Here is a 19,354-nt window from a genome sequence, read left to right as displayed (position 1 = left end):
ATAATTATCTTTATTCACAGAATTAAGTGCTCTCAAAGTTAATTTCTCTCGTAAGTAATTTAAATGAACAGAGATTATTATTAACAGACCTCCAAATAACGAGGAAGTAAAAATCTCATTGTTTACTGTCTTTTGAAAAACAAAGTGAAATTGCTTGACTTGTCCACCAGAAACTCTGAAACTACTCAAATTCATTTCTTGGCATTCTTTCCTATTAAGCAGAGAGCAGGCCTCTGAGTGCAAGTCTCTGGTTCTGCCTCTAAACTCTTTCCTTACATATTCTTTCTCCTTAATTATGTCATGGACATCACTGGACTTCTTAAACTAGAATTCACTCTTGGCAGAACATCTGCTCAAAAGCTTCTCCACAGAATAAAAGATGAATCTAGTGCTTAAGATATCCTACTGAGCCTCCCGTTTACCTATGGGGTCCAAATTAATGTTCTGGTTAGGTGTTCAAAGGCCTGGTTTACATGAAGCAGAGGGTTTCAAGATTGTGTTTTCTAGGTATTTCGTATCTTTTGGTTATTAACTGTCATATAGACTAAGTGAAAACCAAAAAACCAACAATAAAGCCCACCTTCTCCACTCACCAGTTTCAGCAGAGTTATCAAGCTGAAAACCATGAAAAAATTTAGGTCAGAGAAGAACAGAGGGAAAGACTCAGGCAAGCAGGACTTTCTACTTTTTTTTTTAATCCAATGAGATTGCACAGAAATGTAGGTTTTTCTAGAAAGCTAAAAGAGTGCAATCAGTCAATTTTGCTAAGCCATCTAAAATTTGGAGTTTTGAATGCTAGAAGTAAATAAGCATGGGAAAGTTATTTGTGAGTTCTACAGATTTGCTAAAACCATTCTTTGCTTGAACACTACCACAGACTGTACCAAATGCAACTTGCCGTTCCTCTGAAGAGTGGGCTTTAGTCTGTTCTGAAACAGAGAGCTCTGAGGTAAGAGAAAGCTAGGATGTCGTGATGGTCAGTCTTGGCTTCTGCAGTGAGGCTCTTTAAAAAAGGCAACGTTGAGTTTTGTGATGTAGGGATGAAATAACAATACTTATTAAAGACAGTTAGGGTTTATGTTTCCCTCTCTGATTGAAAGCAGCCAGAGACACATTTTTATAACTGTTTAGAGGATGTATTAATTTTGCCTTATCTTTTCTAGCATTCTTACTTAAAACACTTCCTTACAATAAAATTCAGGTTTTTACATTGCAGGATTAGATCTGCCTTTTTTTAGATCAAAGGTAGTCACCATGGTGGATGACTTAATAAGGACAGATCCTCTTTGACCCATTCAGTCACAATAACAGTAAAACCGACCAAATTCCTGGGAGAAGAAGCAGATGCACCTTTGTAGATATAGACTGCTCTGTGCTTTTGAAGGGCTAGGTCTCACCTACAAGGAGAAGGAAAAAAGTGGTTTTTTTCAAAATATATGTGCTGGTAATTTTTTTTCAGGGAACTGAGTGACCAGTGCAACTAGAGTATCCACTGAAATAGATGTTGTTTTTAGCATCTGAACCACAGCAGGAGCAAACGGTATGAATTTGCACAGTCTTAGGATCACAGAATCACAAATCACTGAGTGGCTGAGGTTGGAAGGGACATCTAGAGGTCATCTGGTCCAACACCCCTGCTCAAGCAGGGCCACCTAAAGTTGGTTACCCAGGACCTTGTCCAGATAGCTTTTGAATGTCTCCAAGGATGGAGACCCCACAACCTCTTTGGGCAACCTGTGCCAGTGCTTAGTCAACCTCACAGTGCAAAAGTGTTTCCTCATGTTCAGGAAGAACATACCATATATCAGCTTGTGCCCGCTGCCTCTTGTACTGTCACTGGGCAGCACTGGAAAGAGCCTGTCTCAGTTGTCTTTACACCCTCCCTTCAGGTATTTATATAAATTGACAACATCCCCCTGAACCTTCTGTTTTCTAGGTTTGCAGTTCCTGCTCTCCCAGCCTTTCCTCATAAGAATTCAGTCCCTTAATCATCCCTGTGCCCCTTCATTGGACTTTCTCCAATATATCCATCTTTCTTTTGCAATGGGGAGCCCAGAACTGGACACAATTCTCCAGGTGTGGCCTCACCTGTGCTGAATGAAGGGGAAGGATGACCTCCCTCAACCTGCTGGCAACACCTCAACTTCCTAATGCAACCCAGGATAACAGTAGCCTTCTTTGCAGCAAGAGCACACTGCTCGCTCAGGTTCAACCTTGTGTCTGCCAGGACCCTCAGGCCCTCTTCTACCAAACTGGTTTCCAGCTGGGTGGTCCTCAGCATATATTACTGAACAGCCTGTGGCTGTTCCTCCCCAGGGGCAGGTCTTTGCAATTCCCCTTGACAGACTTTGTGAGGTTTCTGTCAGCCCAGATTATGGTTATATTTACACAGTGGCTGTAGCTAAAGAAGACCTGACTGAATCACCTTTAAACTGTGTAGAACAGATATTTAGCTCAGCCCAGAACTGTAATGCAGAGCTATTTACAGAATTAGCCATATCAATACTGCTTTCTAAAAGATATCTGTACGGTCTTAGAAGCAGTAAAACCATCTACTGTTAAGCAAAGCTGGATAGATAAGCCCTAGTTAAAACTGAGATGCAGCTAAACTGACAACAGTCAGTGTATTGTGAATATATGCTAAAATATTTTTAGTCTAGTAAATATTTTTAGTCTTTGAACACAACAAAATGTAAAACCTGGGCTTTTGTCTCTGTAAGAGTCAGTTTTTCAAATATCCTCCAATTTATCATCTTTGCCTTTCTACAAATATAGATTTGGAACTTGCTGATATCATGGAAAGGGAGAATTCTAGTATCTTTTGAAAATTTTAAGGCCATGCCACCCCATGAAGTACTTCTTTCTTTTATCTCCTGGATATCAATTATAAGTGTAAATTATAGTTAAATTTTATAGATTGCTCAGCCTATTTAGAAGAGCTCATAGACCTAAATAAGAATTCTGTTTGGAATACAAATGCTTTAAAAATTTAAGGAAAGTTTAGGAAGGTAAATTGATATAATTTGAAATTTTGGACTTGCTGACTTAGTTGTTATTTCACCTATTCAGCATCTGAAGATAGTCTTCACCAAATTTTCCTGTTTAAGATCACCTTTATGTATTTGTTTGCTGATTTTTATGCACGTTTCTTGGAATGATTTTATAGTCAGAATTACAAAAAAACAAATAAAAAGCAATCAATCACACATAGCTAATAGCTGAAGCATACCTGACATTGAAACAAAATTCAAATAACATTTTACTGAAATAAGCTTGTTCTGTGTCATTTATTACAAGCACAATGAAATACTAGTATTTGAAATACAAAAAGGTACATTATCAAATTGCCTGCATAATTTAATCCCTCCCACTTCTGCTATCTATAATCTCCATTAGCTATGCTTGACAAGTACAAAATTTGATGATGATCACATGAAATATTTTTTGGAACATGCAGACCACATAGTAATTCTTAACTGACTGTATTTTAAGAATACATTATATTCAATCAGCCTGGATAGCATTTGCAAACGGTGTCATTAAAGAATTCAGTTATTAATATATTTAAGTGATCATTATGAAGAAATCCTTAACCATTTTAATCAATAACTTTATTTTGCTTAGGCAATATTTTCTGCCAAAACAGGGATAACACTCTGGGCTAATCAGTATGAACTTGCAGCATTTCAGTAAATACTCTCTCCTCACCCTCCTGTATGAACAAATAACGGAGACCAGCTTTTAAACATACCCCAATGTCCCTAGCTAAAGACTGGTAATACTAACTCATGACTACAATATAAAGCATACTGTTGAAACAGCAGAAATATTCTGACTTTTACAGTATTAGTTGTTAGAAGCTTTTTAAAGTTTTGTCTGATAAATTATTTATAAACTGTCTCTAGGTTTTCTTCCCCCTGTGATGGCTTACAAACACAAACACTGATAATGGACATTGATGCCATTATGCAAGTTTGACTTTTCCAGAAGCTGCTCACACTGGTTTTTTGCCTGCTGGGCCGACAGTTGTGTGATAATGAGTGCAGTCAATATGTTTACGATCTGAGAGATTGTCAGCGTAACAGAGGTCTTATCTAACAGTGACGTTTAATAAGCAGTGGCAGTTGTAAGTAAAGTTGAGACTAGGATAAATTCCAACTTCTTCGTGGGGGCCTGCTGCTGAAAACTTGGAGCTCCAACAGCAGCAAAAAGCAGTGCATCTGTAAGAAACTCTGTAATTTAACAGTACTTACATGCCTTGACTTTCATGTATTGCATCTATCACCCTTCTTCCTTCTCATTTGGGATGGTTTATCTTTATGCTTCATGTCTTTCAGCTATTATCTGTTCTGTATATATTTTCTGTTGCTGTGCTTGCTTGGCAGCATCTTTAAGCACAATATGCAGTACTACTGTAACATTAATGAAACACCCAGTTTTATCATTTTGCTACAAACAATGCTGACTGGATGCACCACACACAGATGTAATAGTCCTGGGAAACCTCACTTTAGCTCACAAGATACATCAACTTGCTTATGGGAGTGCCATTAACAGGATTTCTGCCATCTCTGTGTATATAAATTCTGAATCTGCTGCCTGTGACCTAACAGCTGTCTTTGTGCATTTCTGATTAACACCACTATTCAGCTGTTTAATGTTCATCACAGATGTGGGTAGTAGGATTCTGTAGTACTCTTGGTGGTAGCATGAGACCATTTCTGAATAGCTTTTCTGTAACTCTTCTTGTTCTACTGCTGGTAGTTCCATGATCTGAAACTGATCTTTACTTGGGAGTATAAACAACCTTGATTTTTAGGGCAATAGTATCTCCTTTTTCATGGACCATTTTAAAATGAATTATATAAATGGACTGCTTAAGATAAATGATTCTAATATCATGGCTGACTGAGCTAAGGACTGTAAGTTTCCTTTTCCACTAATGTAAGTAAAAACCTGTGACAATCATTTAATATCTGATAATGAAGTATTAAAATGAATAATTACTTACCAAGTAAAGGTAGTATTTTTTTTCCCAATTGTTGTTTAAAGCTGTTAGATTTGAGGGGTGATTTTACTCTGCTTAACGTTTTAGAAACTTGTTTGGATGAGAAAAAATGGGAGAAGTAGGAGACAAGACTGGGCACTGATTTTCTCTAACCTACCTTTTAGGTGGGATGCCACTGAGCTGGTGGATTGGAAGAACCAATGAAACACAGACTTACTGGGGAGGTTCCTCGCCTGCTGTACAAAAATGTGCTTGTGGATTAGAGGGGAGCTGCATTGATTCCCAGCATTACTGTAACTGTGATGCGGACAGAGATGAATGGTGACTCTTTACTGTTGCTTATTCACAATACTTTTTCCTGGAAATTAAATAAACATACAGACCTCAGCACATTTAGAACACCAAGGCTGTTGTAAATTTAAATTACCGTAGTGTTACCTGCTTCTTTGATATAGAACACATTTTCTCACAAAATTTTAACTATATACATAAAGTATTATTGCTAATTTTTTCACTCTGAATTCTGGGGATGGTTTAATTTTATCCAGATACTTTCTAGTTTTGTAGTAAATTGCATGTTGTATATGAAGACATTAGGTCTGGTCTTTAGTACAACTTCAGTTACTAGTTTTAGAATAGTGTAAGTAATTAAAGCTAAAATGAAAGGTTTGGTAAATAAGTCACTTAATTTTTAGCATAATTTTAAACTACACTTTTAAGTTTAGACTTTTTAGCCCCTTTTTTTGTCATCCACAACTTAGGTAATTAAAATTGCACATCCTTGCTATCAGCGAAGCGAAGCGCTCATATAGAATCCTATTCTAAGGGGATGGAAGAATTTCTAAAATGTAGATCTTCCACTTGTACTTGAAATTCTCTGATTTTATTTATGGTTCCTTTCAAATAAGTAACATAAATGATGAGTTCCTGTTACAATGTCACATCTGAACCTGAGCTTTCTCTTAAGGGGATCAGATACAACTTTCTCAACAATAGCTCCAGTGCAGTACAGGACTTCATAAAGCAGACAGGGACTTTTCAAAAGAAAGCTTTTCTGTTTAAGAAACTTGCAAGCTTTTAAACGTGTAAAGCCTATTTAATTTATATAAATCCAATTCAGTGAGTAGCTTAATATATGCCTGTTAATAAATGTATCAACATCTGGTTTTGAAAATAGAAATATGTAAGGAAGGTACTTAAGAATATTTTCACGTGTACAAAATGAAGCAATACATTATTTTCTCCTCAAGCTAGATATCCACCCTTCCTTTAAAGGAACAACAGTGAATTTGGTTAGAAAATGCTTATTCTCTTATTATGAGCAGGGAACTCAGCAGATACAGAAACAAAAATACAACAAAGGGTTAGTCAAAGAACAATTCTTCACAAGCTTCAAAAGTTTCTGTAGGAAAAGAATTTTTGTCTGCAGTAAAACTTGCAAAGTGATATCTATTGTGCTCATTCTGATAGATTAAAGAAATATGCAGAACACTAGGCATTTCCCTATTATTGTGCTGTAGAAAAATAGAAACAGTTTTTAATTCCCAATAGCAAAATAAGTGTAAAAGATGAAGGCATTTTGAGACAGGATTTTGAGTAGTTGCTAGTATATGTAATACATTATTGCTCAGTTGTGTCATTCATTTAATCCATGCTCACATACATAGGTTAATTTACAATGGTAACATACTTGTAAATAAAGTAGGTAGAGGATGACATGCATGTGTTCACTATAACCACTTTGAGTAAATTGCATATGTTGATGAGTGTATTACATTGAAAATATAATGACTCCTAGTTTATACTTCTGTATGTGTCCACTTTTGACATTTTAATTTTCATTTTAAATGGAGACTTATCCCAGTAACTCCAATGTTATGGAGGCTATGTTTACACTTGTTTTGGTAGTTGTGCTTAATGTTACATTTGGTTCCCTAGACAGTACTGGTTGGAATCAGTTGACTTAATACTGTTCATAGGGAGGAAAAAGTAGGTAGAAGCTGTGCTTGTTTGAGATGCTCTCTGAGCACAGAAAACCAGAGCTACACACAGTGAGGTTTTGAAGATATTGTTTTGATATTCTATTTTCATAGTGAAATCTATCTTATTACATAGATTGGACACAGCTTTAGTGCTCAAACTCCTCCCTTTACTAGGGATGGTGGAGGGGAGAAAAAAATCACTAATTTCATTCAGCACATGGATGGAATCTCTTCCTGTTGTCTCAGTCCCAGTGTCCCATGGTGGTCTGAGAGAGGGGGTTGCTAAGCCCACCCACATTCGCAGGGAAATGTGTCTTGCTTGCTGAGGTGTGTGTCTTGCATTTAACCTCTGAGCAGTGTGAGTTCCAGATTGCCTCCCCTCTCAGAGTTTGTACTGTTGTCTCTGAGCTGTTTGCTTTGTCCATTAAAAGGAAAATTCAACTATAAATGCATTGAATGGACAGATTGAATTTTCCAGAATGGTCCTGAGTGATTGAATATTTCCATGAGTTCAGGGGAAGGTAATTTTAGGGCCGAAACTGGTGCTTATGAAGTTTAGAAATTAATTTCTGACACTAAGTTTAAAAAGAGTTTAAACAAAGAATTTGGTCTAAGATTACAAGCACTGGGTGTGTGCTCTGAGTGCATATTTCCTTTTCTGAGAGTTACATATTTGTAGCATATGCTGCTTTTCCTGTACACTCAGCATGACTTTGTAATTTTCCATTTGATTTTTTTTTAACTGTTGTCAAGGTGCAAAAGGAAAAAAAGGTTAGACTTACTTGAAAGTTATACTAAGCCATTTAATAATTGGTAATGAAGAGACAGGCCATGGTAGATACAGTATGTCCTCAGCAACATAAAATTATGGACATGGGCAAATACATTAGCTTAGGCAGCCAGTTAGGTAATCATTTTTGTCAAAAAGAGTTTTCTCATGCTTATGCAGACAAGCACAACCATAAAACTGCCTACTTCCCATGAAATTCTTTCAGTCCTGTCAAATGATCACAACATCAATACCAAAGCATGTGTTTGTATCAACAGTTGCTTGTATTACCTATAGAGTTATGCAGCACTTTTTTTCAGAATTTAATTCTTTCTTTTTCCCCAGTAATACGTCAATGATAACGAAATGTTTATCAGAAACATTTAGGAGAGCTGTGGCTTTCATTTTACCTTTTCAGGACTAATGATACTGGATTCCTCTCCTACAAGGAGCATCTACCAGTAACTGAAATTGTGATCACAGATACTGACAGACCAAATTCTGAAGCAGCTTACAAACTGGGGCCTTTGTTTTGCCGTGGTGACAGTAAGTAACAACTGCAGAGTTTTGCTACGCAACAATGGGTTTTGACTGCAATAAATTTTAAATTTTGTTTGCTAAACAGCCTAAGATACACTTCTATAAAATTTCATCCAGTTCTTTTAGTAATTAGAAAGGAAAAAGACAAAATTCCATGGTCCAGTGCAAACCAGGGCAGAATTGTAAAGATACACATCAATAGTGAAGACAGAAATAATTAGTATGCTTTTCAAACAGATATTTTTAGTACAAAATCCAGTGGTTGTATGCAATTTGAATTAAGTTATGAATAAAGCATTACATGAAGGGAAATTAATAACTGGTTACCATATCTTGGGAAAAATATACCATTCACTAGATATGCATGCCTCCATCACCAAACCTTATGCATATTAACTCCTCTGAGTATTTGTAGAAAACTATACAATGAGAAATTAATCCAGAATATGCAATTTCTATGAGCAAAATTTCAACTCCGCATAAGAATTTAAAATTTAGAAAGTGATACAGTAATTCAAAACATAAAGCTTGTACATCCTGAATACGTATGTAGTAACCAGAAAAATATCATGTGTGAAGAAATCATTTCAAGGTAATGAGATAACTGGAGCGAAACTGATACCTTACCCAAGATTTGTGATGGTGTTCTGATTTCATTAATTTCCATCTTCATTGACAAAGAAAATAGATTTGGTTTATATTCAATAGTAAACTTTTGCACAAAATTCTATGGCTGCTGCTCTTTCTAATGAAAAGTCAGGAGAAGCAATGCTGTAGATCATCCTAAAGATTTTAACTGAGGATTTGAATGGGCAGGATTTTGTCTACAGTTTCGTAAGGGATTAAAATATTTAATAAGCTTAATTTGTTTCATCAAATGCTACCATATGAGTTTTCATGAACTTCACTATTGTTTCAAATACTTACAAATCACTATTTTCATTCATTATATGATTTTCCTCCTTCATCATATGATGTTGTGTTTGTTTTCAAATTTCTTCAGCCTTTATGAATAAGAGGAAATGAATACCAGTAAAGAAGTACTGATCTGTATTTTTAGGCTCACTCAGGAGACTGCATAGATAAATAAATAGAAATTAGCATGTATTTATTTTTATGTCATCTCTGCTTTCATTCCTGTGACTTGTCAGGGTAATTATGCCTGGAAGATTTGTTAACAGATGCGTGTTACAGAAGTGCATTCTAATTTTCTTATGAAAATTTATGAGACATGAAAAAAATCCTGTTGGATGCTTCTTTTTCACTTGTCTGAGATCCTATTGTGAGCTGATCATTTATCCTACCTATCAAAGAACTGTTATATCATGGGGTTATGGTATAGGATTATGGTATAATTCAGAGTAGAAAGGACCTAAGGACGTCTCTTGCTTACAGCCGGATCTGCCATGAGCTCAGACCAGGTCTCAGGGCTTTGTGAAATTGGGGTTTGAAGCCCCAAAGGATGGAGCCCGCACTGCTTCTCTGGGCAGCCTGCTCTGCTGCTTACCTATCTTCACGGAGAATTTCTTTTTACTTAGATCAAGCCTGAAACTCTGTTGTTTCAAAATATACCCATTGTCTTTGATACTCATACCTCACACCAATGCAAAGAGCCTGACTCAGTCTTCTTGATGATTTCCCCTTAGCTTTTGGGGGCTGCTGTGAGGGCCTCCACAAATCTGTCCCTCCTCCAGGCTGAACCAGCCCTGGTCCATCAGCCTGAAGGGCAGGAAAAGTGCTCAAGACCTGAACATCCTGGTGGCCTCCCCCGTACTCGCTCCTGTTTATCAATCTTTTTCCTGTACTGAAGTGCCTGAAATTGGAGGCAGTATGTAGATATTGTCTTAAAAGTGTTGAGTAGAGGGGGATAACTACCTCCCTCAATTCACTGGCCACCCTCATAAAGCCTATGATGCAGCAGGCCTCCGCTGTGGCCAGGGACAATGACAGCAATCAAACAGAGGTATTTACAGCTTATGTAGTACTAATAAGTGGGGAGAATTTAAATTTCACTGCTCACCAAGTTCCCAACTACTATTAGTTACATAACCTGACCCAAATTGCCACAAATCTTAAAACATGGAAGCCAACTATCTTCCTTGGGTGAATCATTAAAACATACAGATAGTTCTGACACCCATTGACCTCCTGCCTTTATTTGATGTTTGCTTAGTCTGAGTGATTGAATTGCTGCAAAATTTCACACTGATGCTAAATGATCACAGTGTTTCTAGACAGGCTGCAATAGACAACTCTAAAATATCATGAGGACAAGCACAAGAAGTCAGAGTCTGAATGTCAGAGAAATATTTTTGTATGGTCAGACATTATAGAATTTGACTTCAGAAAGAAGCAGTTTGGGTCTGAAATACTCTCAGTGAAAAGACCTTTCAAAGTATAACAGTTAATGATAATAATACAGCAAAAACCTTGAAAAGAAACATTAACTTTGATTGCTTAATAAGGGCAGTAATAATGCAATTTTTCTTAGCCATTTTCATCATAAAGACAAAGACAGTACAAGATGCCATGCTTTTAGGGATATAGGGACTAAAATTTGAGAAAACAATACAGAATTTTTGAAGGAAAAAGTAATATAAAATCATAGAATTTTGACATAAAAACAAAGTGCAAGATATTGAGTAAAATATTAATTGTATGATAATATATAATAAAATACATAAATATGAAGTATCATACAATTTGTTATATATTCTGTATCCTATATTTAATAACATATATCATATATTACCTATATTACACCATTGTCGTACTATATTATTCTATGTAGTATAATATTCTACAGTATAATAATATATGATATATGTTATATAATATGTATGATATATAACATATTTTATATTGTGTCAAATAATATTAATATATTTTCTCATACACAACATACTTATATTACATATAGTTCAAGAAATATTCTATTCTATTATTTTAATCACTATAATGGAAATGACTGACTGTATGACTTACTAGAATTTTTTGCAATGGTCTTTATGTATCAGCAATGTTTTTTATAACAAAATTTTTATTTAAAGTTTAAAGGTTTTTTTATTTAAAGTTTTCCATCAAAATGTAAAAAGCAATGAGTTGTAGTAGTTTCTGAGTTCTACGTGTTAAATTTCACACTAGACAAAACTGCTGAGGTCTAAACTCTCTTGTAAGATCAGCCATAACATATTAGTAGCACTCTGAAGTTCCAGGAAGGAAGCAGATCATTATTAAGATTTTTTCTAATCTGAGGTTGCAGACACCCATAAGGGTCTAATTAAATGCACTTTTAATGACATTTATTTTCTTCTGCACCTTTGGATAGATACAGAACACAAAAAAAGATCTAGTAGCAAATACCCATTTCTTAGAAGTGCTGTCAAACAAGGAAAAATAGATATTCTTGGGTTCATAAGCGTGATTTGAGTACTCTCCAGGGAGATTATTGCTTATTTCTGTTTCTATCACTCTCTAAAACTGAATTATACAATTCTACTTCATAGCAGATATCCTTTTACTAAACATGGTTTTTGTTCTTTCTGACAGACATCTGTTCTTCAGAATAACTCACTGGCATACTATATAAAAACGTAGGGGAGGAGGTTTACTTGTATTTGTGATATATTTAGTACTTCATTAAATGATTCAGAACCAAAAGATCATAAATTCTCATTGTATCAATAATCTATTCCTTGTACGACGTCTACTTAGAGATAAAAATATTTATTTATGCCCACAGCAAAATAAAGTAGACCCGTAAATAGTTCGTTGAATTGAATCATCATAAACCTTGCACTCCCTTGACTAAGTTTCCAAGTTACAGTTGCTTCATTAGGTACTTCTAAAAAGTCATGTATCATGAATCAAATGTAGTCCAGCAGAAGTTGCCTATTATTCATTGCACATTTTTTACTTTCACTCTTTTATTTAACATTGCATTACTGTACTTGGTTTCTTCATGTTAGGTTTTATGGATTGACTTTCTTCAATGAAGTGTGTTACTCATAGAAAACCAAACCTTATTTTCTAGAACAAAACAGGAAGGAGTAACTTAATAGAAGAAAAGTAATAGCAAAAACAATGCTAGTGTAGTTCTTTTTACATATAAAGTTCCATTCAGATATTAATGATTTTTCTCAGCATTTGTGGCAGAGTTAGCTATCTATATTTCTAAGACACCAAAGTGCAATGAAAGTAGTATTGATATTCTAGATGAATATAGCCATTTAGAGAAATTAGGCCATAGGATTTGGTGACACTCAGCTCTATACATATGAGTAGCACTCACCTATTTCTGTCACCTTTAAAATATGTTACTGATTCTTTTCTATACTCTCTTTTCTGCTGTACAATACAATATGTCTAATAAATTGTATGCCAGCACTGCTGGTATCAGATTGAAAAATATATCTAAATATAATAAAAGTTAAGATTCAAATTAAGCTGTATCAACTGAGTAGGGTAACAGGAAAGATTTTGAAGCATATGAGGACAAAAGAAACCTTTGGACCATTAATAGAAATACTATGGTTTTCATAAAAAAAGAAATAGGCATCTCCATTATTTTTGTCATTATTCAAGAAAAAGCCAGCTGTTGATTAAATTCTAATAGAGACAGTTAGTATGGGCAGACTTTTAAAAAACCACACCATTCAATGGTTTTTTTTTGTTGTTTTCCTTGCAAGAACTGACTGGAAATACTCCAGTTTATTACTATGAATTTCCAATAAGTGTTAGAACTTACAAATATATCCAGAACACTGGAAGAAAGCTAATGTGCCAAAAATCTGTGTAATAAATGAGTAATTATAATCTGTCAACATCAGACTGATTCTAGGCACAAAAATAAAATTGATGATATAGATCTTAATTGAATAAAACATAATATAAAGATAGTGCAATGCAATGTAAAGATGATATATCATTCAGCATGAGTTTATATAAGTAAATTTGGCCAAACTTTTGAGGGACTTCAGTGCTGGTAAAGGCAATACTGGTGAGGTGAGATACTTGGAGTCTAGTAGAGATATTTGACGCAGTGTCACATACTAAGTTGAACATAAAGAAATAAAAGGGAAATGTACAAATTCAACTGCAAAATGATCATACAAGCAGGTAAATGTGAGCAGATAATCCATTCAACATGAGTTCCCAGTTTGACGTTTAAACCAAAAAAAAAAAATATAGTGTGAGCTTTGGATATAATAATTTTAGAGACCAACTATATTAACTGATCATAAATGATACCTTCATTAAAGCAGCACAGTAAATTTCTAAGTTTAGCCAAAAAAATCTGTTTCACCTATCTGCAGTAGCCTGAGAAATCAAAGCACGTCTTTGACTGCTAATAATAGAAGTATCTGTATACTGAGTGTTCACTTCTTCCTCTTATTTAGCTTTACAATATTAATTTATTTTTGTCCTAACCTCAGTCTAAGTAACACTATTTTGATACTCTTTACTGCTTCCTGCATGATCAAGAAGTTTAATACAAGTCTGTGGTTACAGTTTTACACTATATAAAAAGGATGTAAAGTTAAAGGATTGCACTGAAGAAGTTAAAAGAAATGTATTTTTTAGAGAAAGCCTCTTAAGCTTAAACTCTTTGCTTAACTCAGGCAAAATCTGAGGTGATATTCTCAATTTAAATTGAGTTTCATAGAGTAAGAACTTTCAAATAATGCTTTTGAAAGCAGGAGAGAAAATCAGAAAAAGATCCAGTTGTCAGGATTTGAAGCTAGGCCAATGGGCTGAGCATGTGTGCATACACAAATATATATGTAAATTGACAGTAAGAGCATTTCTGAATCTTCCATAAGTGGTCAATTTTTAACTGAATTGATTGAATATTTTTCCTAGAATACATGCTTTTTTGCAAACAAGAATTGACTAAGGGAATTTATACAGTCTGTGGCGTATTAGAGGTTAAACTAGATGATCGCAGTTTTCCCTTCCGGTCTTTTAATCTATGAATCTTATAATAAGCTGCAATGTAGCGGAGCTGGAAGTAGTGATACAAATGGGGCAACTGAGCTCCACAAATTCTCAGAGGCAAACAGTTGCCAGCTGGACAGACTTCATAACATTAGGAAGATAGCTTTAGAAGAAGAAATTTGCACTCTTCTCAGTAATTTTGGCCTGCTCTCTGCTGTGCAGGATGAAGGGAAATTTTTTGCATGTAGCAAAACTGGCAGAAATATGGGCAAATATGGAAAGAAATAGATGTAACTACAACATGTAACAGGTAGTGATGATTTTCCTGCTTGATTTTGCACAGCACCCCCCCCCCCCCCCGCCCCAACAAATCAAAACAAAAAAATACCAAACCCAAACAATCCAAACAACTGAACAAATCCATTAGGATATAAATAATAGATGATCACATAATTTAAAGATCAATTTAAGAGGCAATATAGGGAGGAGGTGACCAAAGACAATAGTCAAAATCCTCATCATTTACTGGTAGTTTAACTAAGATCAGATAATCCAGTAGTGTAGATCAGACAGGCTAATAGGATCTATAATTTACAATGAGCATGTTTTCTACATTTCTACATCCTTCTACATTACTACTACTGTGCACTTATAATCTGATCACAGTGATATTCCAGTGAAATTCAAAGATCCTGTTGATGTGCCAGAGACCAGAACCTGGCTCTTACAGAGAAGAGCACTCTCTGCTGGAAGGTCTCTTGGTACCTTTTAACTGTTTCACAAAATCCCTCTAAAAGGGACAATATGGGAAAGACAGAAGGCACATTAAACATCATCTTCACAAACACAACAGCTGCTTTGAGAACACAACTAGCACCTCCAGATTAAGAGCAGTGTGCCTTAGCTATATCAATCTGTAAGAGATGGGTAGTATTTTATGTGTCATGTGAATTAAAGATTTGTTTTGTTTGGTGGAGAGGGAAGACTAGTCAAAAAAATACATATAGAAAATATCGTTCAGCAACATAGGATCTTTATTTTCTCTGCCTCAGAACTCACTATCCCTCCTGGAGCTTCACACTAAAAGAAGGAATGATGCAAAACTTAGAGATACCAAGAAGAATTGATACCAATAACAAACATTTCAGTTTTGAGTAAAAACCTGAAGAGTGCTACAATTTGCAATTGCACAATTGTTTTGAGAGTCACTTTTATTATCTTTGCAACATTAAAATTGTTAATTTATCAGTCTTGTTCTCACTTGTCCCTTTTTCACTTTACAATTTCAAGTTGGTAAGACTAATTGATATATGTCAAAAACTAAAGTAATTTCTGCAATATAAATATGCTGCTGTGTTATTTATAACAAACAGGATCTTCTTTTTTTACTCATAGGAAGACTGCAGTTTTACTTCTGAGATAAAATGCTAAATATTATTGATTTCCTAAATACATGTTGTTTGGCACTTCCAGAAAACTAAATAGGAGACTGTGAGCCAGATGCTGTAAAGTGAAGAGATTATTTTCCCACCCTGATTCACAACAGCATAAGATACTTTATAATATATTTTTGCTAGATCTATATTTAACCCACTTTATTGATAGAGTAGCTTAACTTTCTTAAATCACACAATTTTCAGAGCTGAGAAAGAGAACAGCTAGATAAGAGAAGACAGGAAATTAAGAGAGGAAGAATAAAACTTTCTATCCCTGCCCTCCCTCAAGGATTCCATTCTGATTTACATCATTCAAATGCTTCATTGAAGCTAATTGTATCATTACTCTACTGGACTGTTACTGCTGCTATTGTCTCTCTTCTAATTGCTAGCAACGTTTTACCAATTTTGTATAAATTGCTAGTATTAAACTTCCTATTGTGTTTGAATTACTGGTAACAGCCAGCCTATTGTTTTTTAAATAGCTGTTATATACTTGAGTCATAACTGTGGTGGAGTTTGCTTTGTTGGAGCCATGACCTGAAACAGTTGAGGAACACAGGCTTAAAATTGATCCCAATATGTAAGGCTGCTGCCTTCAACTGATGGCACTTCACACAGGATGATAGCTCTGAGGAGCCCATCAGGCAGCACAGGAGCGTGAGGTGCAAAGCTGCACTTTCCTCTCCCAGCCTGAGCCATCTGTTCACAACTCTGCCCTACCATGGAAAAGTTGTCCTGATGGCTGCTCTAGCTTGTGATGGTTGGCACTACTCCCAAGTGGTAAGTGTCACAGCAAACAATTGCCAGAATACATATGAATATTCTGCCATGCTGTATTTCTAGGTGCAGGATCTGATCCTTGATTAAAACTCTGCTAAAAAGTACAGAGGAATGAGTGAATGGACTTTGGTTTTACTTCACTGGGCTGTGTACCCTGATCATAGAGTTTGATTTTGCAGATAAGAGAGAAATTTGCAGATCTTTATTCCCCCCCCCACCCCCCAACCCTGCAAAAAACCCAGAGTGCCTGGAGCAAAACCCACAGTTTTGTGTATTATTTTGGCCCAGATCACAGCATTATCAGGAGAATGTGCAATGGCCTTGTTCAATTAGATAGGAAGGTATTGAATATCTCATTTGATTTAGAAAGCAATATAGCTTAATAAAGAAATACAGATACATCTGTAAGAATTCAGCAATAATAACAAGGTACTTCTGGTTGAACATCATAAATGCACATTATGTTCTTATTAGAAGAGGGTGTTATCAGAGATTTTACATAAGCCTTTTAATAATCAGGAACAAAATCTAACAAATTATGATTAAATGCCAGCTTAAAGAAAAATCAAACCAGCAAAAAATCTATGTTTGGTCTTGTAACCTTTTTTTGAGTAAAATTGACTTACATTGGATTTATCATGTAAGTAAGAATGCATATGAATATCTAAACTGCAGTCAACTAAAGGAGAAGATATCTTCCTAAATTTTTTTTTTTTTTTAATTTTTTCCACAGTAATTACTAGGAGCTGTATCCTACCTTCTTTGTGATACCTGGTAAAACTTCACTGGACTACAACTATAACAAGAGTCTTTCCCTTGTTATGTGAGATATATACATAACAACTGTCATAGTTACAGTTTATACTAGCTAATGTAGGTATAGTACTTCGTTCAAAGATACTATGTTTTTTTAATTCATGAAAGCATACATCAGGCCCTAATTGGACATCTAGCTGAGATGCGAGTAATTTTATGTCCCATTAATTGGTTTTTTGGTTGTCTGAACTGAGCACCTTAATTACTCTTGCTGAATAGTTTTTCTATGTCTCCAAGAACCCCCACTTTTTGTTTTACAGACTAAGCAGGAGGCTTCTGTAGAAGTCAGACTCTCTGAACATTGCAACCCCTTCCTAGACCTGGGCACTTTTCCTTTGTTTAATCAGTTATAAAACTTATACTGGCAATATTAGATAACACTGTATCTATCACTTAATCTTTCATTTTGACAACCAGGAACATTTTGGAATTCAGCATCTTTCAACACAGAGACGTCCTACCTGCATTTCCCCACCTTCCATGGAGAGCTGAGCGCAGATGTCTCATTTTTCTTTAAAACTACTTCTTCCTCAGGAGTATTTTTAGAAAACCTGGGAATTCAAGACTTCATAAGGATAGAGTTATACTGTAAGTAACATGACTGATGGTTATTAATATTATAGCTTTCAGTTGGACTAAATTAGAATTAACTTAAAGGGGAAATATTTTAAAACTGTTCTCCAGCTTTGTTACTGTTACTACTGTTACTGGAGCTTTATCATTACCCCAAAAATCCCAGCACTGAGACTATACAAATATCCATTCAAAGGTAATTTCTGCCCCAGAGGATTCTTCATCTAAGAGCACAGCAATTAGCCCCTTACTGCTCAGACTGTTCCTGCTTCTCTTCCTCACTTCATCCCTGCCACGAAATTCTCTCCTTCCGAATTTTAAGGCCAGGCATTACATGTGGCTGCTGGGAGATTCACTCACTTACAACACGTGACTCAGACCCTCTGTGGCACAGTATCCTGGCTTAGTCACACTTTCTCATCACTTTTATTTATTTAATTCATTTGTACATGCCCAAATCTTTAGGCTTTTACACACAAATAAATTTTTGTTGAACAAGAGAAAATGAAATGTCTCAGTAAATTCAGTAAGATGGCTAATGTAGAATGAAAGCTTTATCTTAGTTGACTCAATATTTTAGTCTTATATTCTTCATTATTAAAAGGGAGAATATTTAAAAGGATGAAGTATGGTTTCAAAAAACTTTTGGATTCGTTTGAAATGGCACATCAGTTGAAAAATCTTATACTTGACAGGTACCTCTAAGAGTTCTTTACAACTCTTTTACCTTGGGATTAGACAGTTTCTCGTTTTTTACAGATCCATTGTGTTATTACATTCAAGTGTTTTCCAGTGAAGAGTACAAATAAATACATACAAAATATATATCATATAATGTAAAATATTACTATAGAAATATTAATTCATCTTTTTTAAAAAGTAAAATATTCCGCTTGCTTGGTTTTTTGCCAATGTTAATGTGTTAGGTTATTGAAACAAACAGGAAAATACCTACTGTGTTCTTCTGTAGGCAGTTTAATTACAGAATATTGTGTAATGTTTAATCAATTTGGTTTGCCTTATCTCAAACTGTAGTGCTGTATTTGAAAGATACCCTGTGTTGAACAGTGTTTTTGACGTGTTTATCAAGAGTATGAACTCCCTTCTGTTAAAGTTCTGTGAACAGGTGAAAACACAGTAACTTTATAACCTCAGTGTCATGCAATACAAAAAATGTACTGGGTCAGCACTTCAGTGTAGAATCTGAAGCTTTCATGATATTCTTACGTGATAAATTATTCTCTATTTTCAAAATAAACAGTTAAATCACAGAAATATTACAGGAATGCTTCGGAGAACTAAATTTATTCAGACAGTTGACAGACGACCATAGCTCTTTCTTCAGAATAATAATATGCAGACAAACCAACGTTACTTGTCCTATTCATTCATAAGCATCCAAGCTACTGTATACTTGTGGTTTTCATATCACTTGTGACTAGTGAGGCATGGAACAAAGTGAAAGGCTGAATTGGTCTGTATTTTCAGCATTTAAAAACCAAAGTTTACC

General features: G+C 35.2%; 1 protein-coding gene across 1 annotated transcript in view; it reads left to right on the top strand.

The window, feature by feature from the left end:
- CNTNAP4 (contactin associated protein family member 4) overlaps positions 1 to 19,354 on the top strand; it is a gene marked incomplete at its 5' end in the record, with an annotated part of 190,638 nt that overhangs the window by 146,290 nt on the left and 24,994 nt on the right. The window contains 3 exon segments of the mRNA XM_059833251.1: positions 5,173 to 5,329; positions 8,178 to 8,305; positions 17,689 to 17,859. Coding sequence (XP_059689234.1) covers positions 5,173 to 5,329; positions 8,178 to 8,305; positions 17,689 to 17,859 — 456 coding nt within the window.

This window comes from Gavia stellata, chromosome Z (genome assembly GCF_030936135.1).
Source record: "Gavia stellata isolate bGavSte3 chromosome Z, bGavSte3.hap2, whole genome shotgun sequence".
NCBI classification, from domain to species: domain Eukaryota; kingdom Metazoa; phylum Chordata; class Aves; order Gaviiformes; family Gaviidae; genus Gavia; species Gavia stellata.
This window is presented reverse-complemented; position numbering and strand designations above follow the sequence as displayed.